The sequence below is a fragment of the Denticeps clupeoides genome, chromosome 11, assembly GCF_900700375.1.
Source record: "Denticeps clupeoides chromosome 11, fDenClu1.1, whole genome shotgun sequence".
NCBI classification, from domain to species: Eukaryota; Metazoa; Chordata; class Actinopteri; order Clupeiformes; family Denticipitidae; genus Denticeps; species Denticeps clupeoides.
In genome coordinates this window covers 1,822,833-1,832,646 of record NC_041717.1, presented here as the reverse complement: position 1 = coordinate 1,832,646, position 9,814 = coordinate 1,822,833, and the positions used below count along the sequence as shown (strand labels likewise).

Genomic DNA, 9,814 nt, shown 5'->3' with positions numbered 1-9,814 from the left:
GGCATCGTTCTTCACCAAACTGTCATTGGTTGGGAGAAGTTGCTGTTGGAGGATGTTTTGTACCATTCTTTATTCATGACTGTGTTCTCAGGCAAATTTGTGAGTGAGCCGACTCCCTTGGATGAGAAGCAGCCCCACACATAAATGGTCTCAGGATGTTTTACTGTTGGCACCAAGCAGGACTGATGGAAGAGCTCAACTTTTCTTCTCCAGACAATCATTTTTCCAGATGCCCCAAACAATCGGAAAGGGGCTTCACCAGAGAAAACGACTTTACCACAGTCCTCAGCAGCCTACAGCTGTATTTTTTATACAGAATATGTACAGAATATCAGTCTGTCCTTGATGTTTTTCTTGGAGAGAAGAGGCTTCGTTGCTGCCCTTCTTGACACCAGGCCGTCCTCCAAAAGTCTTCTCCTCACTGCGTGTGCAGATGCAATGATGACTGCACGGGTTGCCTTGCAGGTAACCATGGTTAACAGAGGAAGAACACTGAAATGATCTCAGCAGGTCGTTTGGGGGCAGGCTTGAAATGCCATGGAAATGTTTTTTTGGAATGAAGTTCATTTTCATTTTTATGAGGGATTTCATATTGTCATCAATATTCTCAAAAAGATTGTACAGGCTAGACAGTAAATAGTGAAAGAAGACAACGTTTCTCCGGAACCTGGTGCTACATGTAACATTTAAATAAAGTTGCATACTGACATAAATCAGCTACATAAAGGACAAAAACAAGGACCACAGGCAGTGCAAGACAAACGAAACATGTAGACAACAAGAACACAGACAAACGCCGTTAAGCACAAATTGTCCAAATGCAAAATGGAATAGTAGTAGAAGTAGTCGTAAAACAGGTAGTGTGTGTGAGTGTGTGTGTGTGTGTGTGTCAGCCCTAAGAGGAACGTCCCTGAGTGGTCAGGTGTCTGATGAAGCTGTTGCAGTCTGGCAGTGAGGGCCCGAATGCTTCGGTATCCTTTTCTGGCTTTCCTGATGCAGCCTGTGTGATAAATGGCCGGTCTTGCGGTTCAATACGGTGCAGTTCCCAAACCAGACAGTGATGCACCTGGTCAGAATGCTCTCAATGGTCCCTCTATAGCTTTTGGTGGCAGGATACACAGTGCGGACAGTCTTATGTTTCAATAAGTAACTGTAACCTAACTACACATTTTCCAAAAGTAATGTAATCGATTACAATTTTTTGTAATTAAATTACGTAACTTACTTCCTAACCCTGAGTTTCAAGCCAGCGTTTCATTCCATTACTGTGCTTCTCTGGCCAGCGAGCTGATTCCAACACATTCATCTTATCAGAGAATCTCCAAACTGTTACCATTTCAAATGAATTTATGAATGGCTTTTGGCTTTCTGGTAGATCTGCAGAGGGCACTTGCAGGTACAATTCAGCAAATGCTTATTCTGAAACCCTTTCCTAAACATTTAAATCAAGATCAAAACTGATTAGGTTACAGATGAACTGAAATTCTGAAGATTATTTTGTGCGCAAAAGCCACTCTACACCTTGATGGTGTTTTTCTCACCCATCACCCACTCATCAACCTCACAGTTACCCTCCACTAAAAAAACACTCAGTAGGAGGGGAGGTCTCTGCATATGAGACCAAGATTCAATTCATGATTTCTTGCACAAAGGTGCAGGAAAAACGTGTCGCATTGCGTTTCTACATGGCACGTACACCTGAAACTCAGAAACTCAGATTTTAATCTCATGTAGTTTCGATAGTCGCTCAAATCAACAACTTGTTATGTTCAGAAAGCATTTTGCTGAACAAGTAGTCATGTTCTCTTCCTCCTCAAGTGATGTAACACATGTAAGAACCTTATAGGTTCTTATTATCTCTACCACACAGCACAGACTGACACAGCATGGATGAGGAGAAGCTCAGGTCAGATAACTTTTATGATGGAAAAAGTGTCACAATGTACTTTTTCCTCAATGCGAAACCATTCGGTTTGTTACGCTGCATGGGCTTCAGCACAACACACACACTGCTTTCTAAGTCTTACGAGTGGTCTAAATGTCAAAATCCAAAACACGTGATGACGACCATGGGACTGGGTATTTTAATAATCTGAAAGGTCTCTCCCATGGAAGATGAAATCGACATGGCACTATAGACACAAGGCATTTGGTGTTTGCCAGATACCAGTCATGTAAACAGTGGTAAACTGGTAAAATGTCTTGGAATTAACACCACTGAAGTAACTCAAGATCTCACGCCTAAAGGACTGATGCAGCAAACTGAAAGTTTGCAGCTACCAGAAGATGAATGGAAGTTTTCAAAATTTAAACTTTTTTATTATTATTATTATTATTTTCCATTCACAGCAGTAAAAACCTGCCAAACATAAAAAATACAAAACAATATCCTTCAAATAATCAGAATTGTGGTGCATTTCAGGAGTGCAGAAATGAAGAAGTACAAAAAAAACCCAACATAATACGACACCAAATCAAAAGGAAACCGAATTGGTTTACCACAATTCACCAGTGCTTTAAATCCAACAACCCACTTGAGAGATATCATAAACATTGTTTTTGGAGTTGAATATTGAAGCCAAGAGAAAAAAAAAAAACAGTAAAACTGAACAGTGATTACAGTGCTGAAGCTTAGAAAAGAATAAACTCCACACACACACATTATAAATCAGGACTAAAAGATGCACGTCAGTCCCACTATACGCATGTCATAATTCTCTGCTAATTTTAAACAATAAGCAGTCGCATCCTAGTTACCATAGCTGGACTGGAATTAGAAATGATTACCACGGTGACATCATACATGTCCCTTCTGTCCCATCCGCTCTGTGTTTAGAAGCATGCTGCCTGCAGAGGGCTCTCTTCTCTGAGTTTCTTTTACGTAAGCGTTATTCCCGGACCTGAGCAGTGCCTGCTGCTCCTGCCTACAGCAGATCTCCGCAGTGACCCGTCCACACAAATAGACTGAATGTTCCAGTCGCATGAATACACGGAGACAAGGAGTGGGCCGATTCGGCATTCGGCTAATTTGAACATAATGACAGACGTGTAACAAACTGCACATGCCCACAACACTGTTTCAGAACCAGGAACACCAGGAAATCAACGTTAACATCATTTACTCTATTTCAAGGTCAACATGCATTTCAAATCAATGCATATCAATGCTACCAAAGGAAATCTCTTCCTGCTTCCCTCCGCTCGGATAAGAGCTCCACTGACAGGTACTGAATGTTAATACGTGTCTGATTATAACCCTGACATGCACCTCCCTGAAGCAGGCAGTTTTAGACAATCCACCCCCCCTTAAACTGAATGTCTGCAAATATGAGAGGAAGGATGAGTAAAGGGACAAGTCCTCGGAGACTCGGTTTTGTATTGTCATGCCTGGCAGTTGGAGGGGAGGGGGGGGTGTAGCGGTGGGCCTGGCTGATCGGCTCAGCGAGGAATTCGTCCGTTTTCATGCTCCAGGGGTGACAGCTTGAGCCAACAGGGGATCCCCTCCAGTGATGGCACCGTCCTGGCCCGAGGGCTGCTCGGCCGTGATGACGATGGTGTTCTCGTCCACCAGCTCACAGGTGGCGTTGGTGAAGGCGGAGAGGGGCAGCGTAATTCTCTGCATCTCGCGCTCGTAGCGCCTCTGTTCTTGCTGCTTCTTCAGGTCCATCCCCCTGAGAAACACAGAGTGGAACTTTGTTGTTAACGCACAATGTATTAAATAAGCATCACAATTAAAGGTCCCCTATTATGGCATTTTTTTGTTTACTGGTCCTCTAATACTATATCTGTATCTGACGTCTATTTCCGAAATTCAGCCGTGTTGCAGAATTACAGCCACTTTGATCCAGTCCCACAATCAGATTTCCCAGGACGTGCCGTTTCACCATCTGTAGCTCTAAACGAAGAGGAGAGCGGCCTATAGGAGATGAGCGTCATCAACACCATTCACCAATCACAACGTTTGGAGCAGACAGGAAGTCGTGTTGCTGTTTTTCCAGAAATTTATTAGCCCACCAGTTCTTCAAAGTCTCGCGAATTTGTGCTCATTTTCACATCCAATCATCATTTTTTATTAAAATAAAACTAAAGATAGATAGTTGAACCTATGTTTGTGAAGTTTATTGTTGTATTTGAATTGGTCATTTTAAAAGTAGCTCTCCGCAAGCTCTGTGGGATGTGCTGGAAAAACAAGTCCAAATCCCTGGAAGTGCCACCTCCCAATTTACAGGACCTGACAGCTTGGTACCAGACAGCACAACATAGTCCCATGCCTTGGGACCTACTCAATACTACTTCTGGAGTGCCACCCTCCCCTGATGCTTGCATAGCGTCCCTTTCCCTGAACGAGATGGTTGTCCACTTCAGGCGGCGAAACATGTCCACACCATTCTGAACATCGACAGCTAGCTGGAGACTGTCCAGGGCAGCAAGTTCCTTGGCGTTCACCTCAACATCAGCTCCGTCACCAAGAAGGACCACCCCCAGTCCCCACCGTGGACCATAGAGAGTCTCCCTCTCTCCCCTCTATCACAGACATTTACATCACATGCTGCATCCATGAAGCCGCCAGCCTCCCTCACACTCAGATGTGGAAAAAGGTTCCGTAGCATTCGAACCTCCACTGGCAGATCGGGGAACGCCAGACTCGTGCTGCACTTCTCTATGTAACATGACGTTCTCTGTCATCTTGCTGCTACAAACTACACATTTCTATTTACTGCTGTCCCACGTGTTTGCAGATTATTTGCACATCTTTTGCTCTTTGTCTTGTTTAGTTGTGGTGTTCTAGTGTTGCACCATGGTCCTAAACAAACATTTTACTATGTACATGACAAATATGAAAAAACTTAAAAACCTGCATCATCTTGTTAGGTTTGCATAAGCTACACCCCCAACGTGCTACACCAGTCCACACTGCATAATTCCCCACATCGTCCTTAAAACACACACACACACACACAGAATGGACTGAAGAGGAGCCAAGCTCATTCCTTAAAAGGAGAAATGCAATACGTGCCACCAGCATCTCATCGAAGGTCTGCAGCCCTGCTGTCAATCACTACGGTGAAGGATGTGACAGAGGCTTTACTGCTGATTAGATCATTTGAATGGTATTATCATATAAATAAAGAAATTGATGAGATGGCTTGGTACAAAGCGAAACTATGATAAACGTATGCATATATAACGTTACATAATAAGCATGAGGTGAGGAGCTGCTGGTCACACGTTGCATAAGCGGCCCCTAAATAATGATCTGCTTAGGCTGAACAGGAAATGATGACAAGGACTGCTGAAAGATTTCACAGCCAAACTTAGAGCTCCAAGGGCATCTGGTGCCACGCTGACCGGGCAACAATTATAAACCTTCCCCCGTGAAGGTTCGAGAGGTTCCATTAAACCAAAAGATCCGAATTCCGGCCGCGTTCTACCTTGGCAGGCGTCCCCTCTGACTCATAATGCAGATCCCTGCTCCTTCAGCTCTGAAAATAGACTCCTTTTTTCTGCCCATCCAAAGTTTAATGTCTCTAATCACATGAATGTAGCTCAAGGAAAAAAAAGCAGATGGCCCAGCTGACGCCTCTCTGCAGCCCCCACTCCTTCACGAAATCATTTCCACATGATAAAGCCCGGCGTTTTACAAGCGCTCCCACGCCCGTCCACCATCAACAAGGCCAGCGGGACGATACGCCGCTTTCCTTTCGGCTCTGGCTTCGGGATCACACTTAGATTAGACTAAATACTCTGATATTCTGTGTCCTTGATGTCTCATGCCGATCCATTCATGTCTCCACCCACCTTTTGTAGAAGTAGCCCAGAGTGATGCCCACTCCCAGCAGGATGATGATTGCCATCATTATGATGCCCAGAACATAGCCTGTGCGGACAAAAGAAAAGAAAAAAAAAAAAAAAGAGAACAGAGACCTCATTATCAACCACAACCAAAGACAATCAAGAGCATGAACAGCGTAGTTTTAATTAAGGCCGTGTCATAGTTTCTAATCAGTACTATTCATTTACGGAGCAGATCAGAATTAGTTCCCAAGAGTCCAATGGCTGCACTCTGCACCCAAATCAGCTAAAACATTGTTTTAAATTGTTATCACTGAGTAACAATGTAATATAAAATGTAAAGATCACAGAAATAATGATCCATATGATCCAAGTTGTTTGGAAAAGTTGCATCAGTATACAGAGAGGGAAAATGAATGAAAGGGTAAATCTGAAGAGTACATTAAGCAAAACGGCAGATGTCCTATTTCCTGCACCATGAAAATGGAATGGAATGGTATGCGTTTAAAGGCCGTACCAGGAGCATTAATTCCTAAAAAAGGAAACCTAGAATTTTCCTGTATTAAATGTTCTTGTATTAAATGTTCAATAATCTCACAAAATCAGATTTTCTTACTAGGGGACCTTCAGTCCTAAAATGGGCCATCAGCTGTAATTTACACAACTTTTAAAAGGACACACGCGGCTACGTAAAGCCAACTAAGACCTGCACTGGTTTTAAACGTTGTAGTAGTAAATGTAGTAAATGTTGCACAGTATAAGTCTTTATATGTTTATTTCGTATTCCAAAAAATTCTCTTTTCAAATTCAATTACTTTTCCAGGTTTTTATTGACCGTAGGAACCCTGTCCTTTGCTTAAATGATATATTTTTTGGGGGGGGGTTGCAAAAGGGCCTCTGCGTTAATCAAGTGGCCTACCCAAAGTTCCGAGGTCCTTCTTCTTCTTGGGTCCTGTTCTGACCCACTGACTACCTCCCCGGACCGGCTGCACTGCTGCCACCTCCCCTTGGGCAGGCACAGACCTGGCCGGCCCGAAGATCTCCGGCAGCCTGGCAGTTGGAGCTGGCGACGGGTCCGGTGACTCTGGCCCTTCTGGAGCACTGCTTTGGTCTGCTGGCAAGAGATAAGCCCAAAATGTCTCCAGCATTTTCACCACAAATGACCTGTTATACAACACACAACATTATCACTCAGTCGCCGGCTGCATCCCAGTTAAAACCAAAAAGGAAGTGCATAATCATGAATGAAATATGCTGAGAAGGATTTCAATTAGAACCTGATTATTTTGGTTAAAAGGACTGGATAATAAGCACTGCTCGACTGGATCCACCATTCCTCAAGGTACTAGGAAAGTCTCGGTCTAGGAGACTTGGTGGAATGAACTTCAACTAGATGTCCGAACGGCAGAGTCATTAAAAATCTTCAACTGCAAATTAAAAACATTCCTGTTTAAAAGATATTTGGACAAATAGAGATCTTATGTACACTTTCAACATGAGCGAACGGTATCTGGTGAACCAAACGAGGCTTTTCAATGATGGATATTGTAAAGCCGCGTCTGCCACATGCTGTAAATGTGAACGTGGCCATTGCTGTAACATTCCCGGCCAGTGTAACAAATGAAAATGCAGTTTACAAGCCACCTTTTAAAAGCTTCATCTGCAGAAAAGTGAGCTTTTTATCGGCAGGGATCATTTTGCATGTCCCTAACTGACTTAAAACACTTTTAAATGACATGCTATTCATCCCCTTTGTGCATCTGATGTCGTTACTGCGCTGAAACTGTGTACTTTTATTTCGCGTGCATTTGTAGGCCAGCCTGGCAAATACAACGACGGCTTTTAAGGCGGAGTGCCGAGCCGCCGTGTTTGTTTAAACGGGGCATTAGCGGCTCACATGATGAGCCAGGAAGTTGAGAAATTCAACATCTGCTCACTCGTCGTCTCCCTGTCAGCTCCGTTCTGACGCTCCTCAAAAAAAGTTGTTTACCAAGTCAACCGGGCCCCGGGCAGCCAATCACCCGCTGTCTCTGGGGCAACCGTCCAATCAGAGTCCGTCACAGGGGCGGGGATCACCCATGTCCCCGAGCAGCTGCTGAGAAAGTTAGTGGGGCCTTTTGTTTTGTGTGTGCCGCGAGCAGCCAGGACCTTCTTTATTGTTCGACACGAACTCACGGGTCTCCAGTCTCGAAGCAGATTAGCCAACTGACCCAACTGCTCTGCAATTCGTTCCAGAAATCCAACATCTGACCGAGATATCAGACAAATGACACTCCCTTCTGCTGTACAGGCCTGTGTTCAGGTTCATGAGCAACATTGCAGCACGCAAACGCACAGGATATTCTGTACGCAGCATGAAGGGAATTAGCACCTGAGCAGGAGGCGATGGCACACGCCTGTCGGAGGACGTCTCCATCTGGGCCGGACACGTAGCACCACGGTGCATCAGAAGCGTCGGGGTTGCGGCAGTAACTGTGGTCTCCCACGCCTGCGGGTCAGGGAAGTGCAAGTGAGCCTCGGTCGTTTGTCATGGAGATGTGAATGTGCGTGATTATTACTGGAGGTCCTGGGTACCTGTCTCCGCATCAGCGTGCACGGTCGTGTCGTAGTCCCTGGTGGCGTTGATCCAGTTCAGACAGTCCGAGCCGGCGCTGGACGTCTGTCTCAGGCCTCTGTAGTCCACGCCGCGGGACCTGATGCATTCTGGGGTTCGGACATTTACAGGTTACACATGGGAGGAGCGCAACGAGCCTGAAAAGTCGACGTCGAAATACAAATACAGCACTTAACACAGTTCTTCATTTATTTATAATGGACGGAAATCCGTGGAATAAATGCATTTGCATGCACTCTAACGTTTGTTTTTCAGTCCTTTATGAAAAAAAAAAAAAAACAGTAATACGGAAGCATGAGGTATGATTCTGGCACAGTACGCCGCGACCGAACAAAAGCTGCCCTTTAAAGAAGCATCTTACCGTCGGTGACTAACGTCGCGCCAACCGCGGCCACGGCGATAAAGACGCTCGGCAGCGAGTAAAACATGGCTGCTAGCGGGCAGAACTCATGGTGGAGAAGAAGAAGAGTCTGTGCCGGACGGGGAAGGCGCGCTGCTCCCGCTGCGCAGGTCGCGCTTGTTTTTGTGAAGTCAACACGGGAAAAGCGCGCGCCCGCGCGCACGCACGCACGCACGCGTCGGCGGCGCGCGTCGCCTCGCGGTCCTAGAACCTTCTCGTCTTCTTGTGCCGAATATCCCGACAGGAATTATATAGCTGCGTGATTCAATACAGGGCACTATAAATAGAGAGGAATCGCGTAAAATGCACAGAGTCACTTTACTTTACTTTACCATAGTCGCCTGTGAACCAGAAGACCCAGGTTCAAACCCCACTTACTACCATTGTGTCCCTGAGCAAGACACTTAACCCTGACTGTCTCCAGGGGGGGACTGTCCCTGTAACTACTGGTTGTAAGTCGCTCTGGATAAGGCCGTCTGGCAACTGCTGTAAAGGTAAATGTTACTTTATCCAAAGCGACTTACAAGTGGATGACACCACATCAGTTTGTACCCTTACACAGATCTTTATTAAAATGTAAGGCCAGCACATGACCACTTTTCCAAGAATCAGAATCCCAACAACGTAAATAAACATGTTCGAGCAGCCAATTTCATCATTGCGTAACAGGGAGAAGAACTGGCTGGTAAAAAGAAGAGACGAGTTCAGTGAGGTCGGGATTAATGCAGGATCATTTCAGGGAAACCTAAACCAATGAGATCATGAATTACAAGAACAGACAAGTCAAGTGTCTGATGAAAACTTTTCACTATACATGTTTTACCCTAAATAATTAGATGCTCATATATGTGGCCTGGTAAGTCTAGTTTCAACTTGCTACACAAACAGATTTGTTCCTCCATTGAAGGGCCACATGGCCCATTCAGCCGCCTCATAATTGGTTGTTTGGTGGATCCCAGCTCTGGTCCTCTCTGCCTTGTTCAGCGGGATTGTGTCGCAGTCTCTGA

General features: G+C 45.1%; 1 protein-coding gene across 2 annotated transcripts; it reads right to left on the bottom strand.

Annotated features, from left to right (window-relative positions):
* Window positions 1–2,297: 2,297 nt before the first annotated feature.
* Window positions 2,298–8,966, bottom strand: pik3ip1 (phosphoinositide-3-kinase interacting protein 1). Of its 2 annotated transcripts, none has more exons than XM_028996232.1 (6): window positions 8,769–8,963; window positions 8,368–8,496; window positions 8,165–8,281; window positions 6,713–6,907; window positions 5,800–5,878; window positions 2,298–3,671 (listed from the first exon to the last, which is right to left on the bottom strand). In XM_028996232.1, exons 1-6 carry the CDS (start codon window positions 8,833–8,835, stop codon window positions 3,461–3,463), a joined length of 798 nt encoding a protein of 265 aa, XP_028852065.1. In that variant the 5' UTR covers window positions 8,836–8,963; the 3' UTR covers window positions 2,298–3,460. The 2 variants fall into 2 exon arrangements, with proteins under 2 accessions (XP_028852065.1, XP_028852066.1); XM_028996233.1 differs by having other exon boundaries at window positions 3,461–3,671; window positions 6,713–6,904; window positions 8,769–8,966.
* Between the last annotated feature and the right edge of the window lie 848 nt (window positions 8,967–9,814).

What these genes read in the sequence shown, in the direction of transcription:
- pik3ip1 (XM_028996232.1), bottom strand. Translation starts at nt 8,835, where the DNA reads ATGTTTTACTCGCTGCCGAGCGTCTTTATCGCCGTGGCCGCGGTTGGC. An exon ending in TGCCATCGCCTCCTGCTCAG is followed by an intron (nt 6,908 to 8,164) that starts GTGCTAATTCCC and finishes ATCTCTTGCCAG; the next exon opens with CAGACCAAAGCAGTGCTCCA. An exon ending in CTGGGCTACTTCTACAAAAG is followed by an intron (nt 3,672 to 5,799) that starts GTGGGTGGAGAC and finishes TGTGTTTCTCAG; the next exon opens with GGGGATGGACCTGAAGAAGC.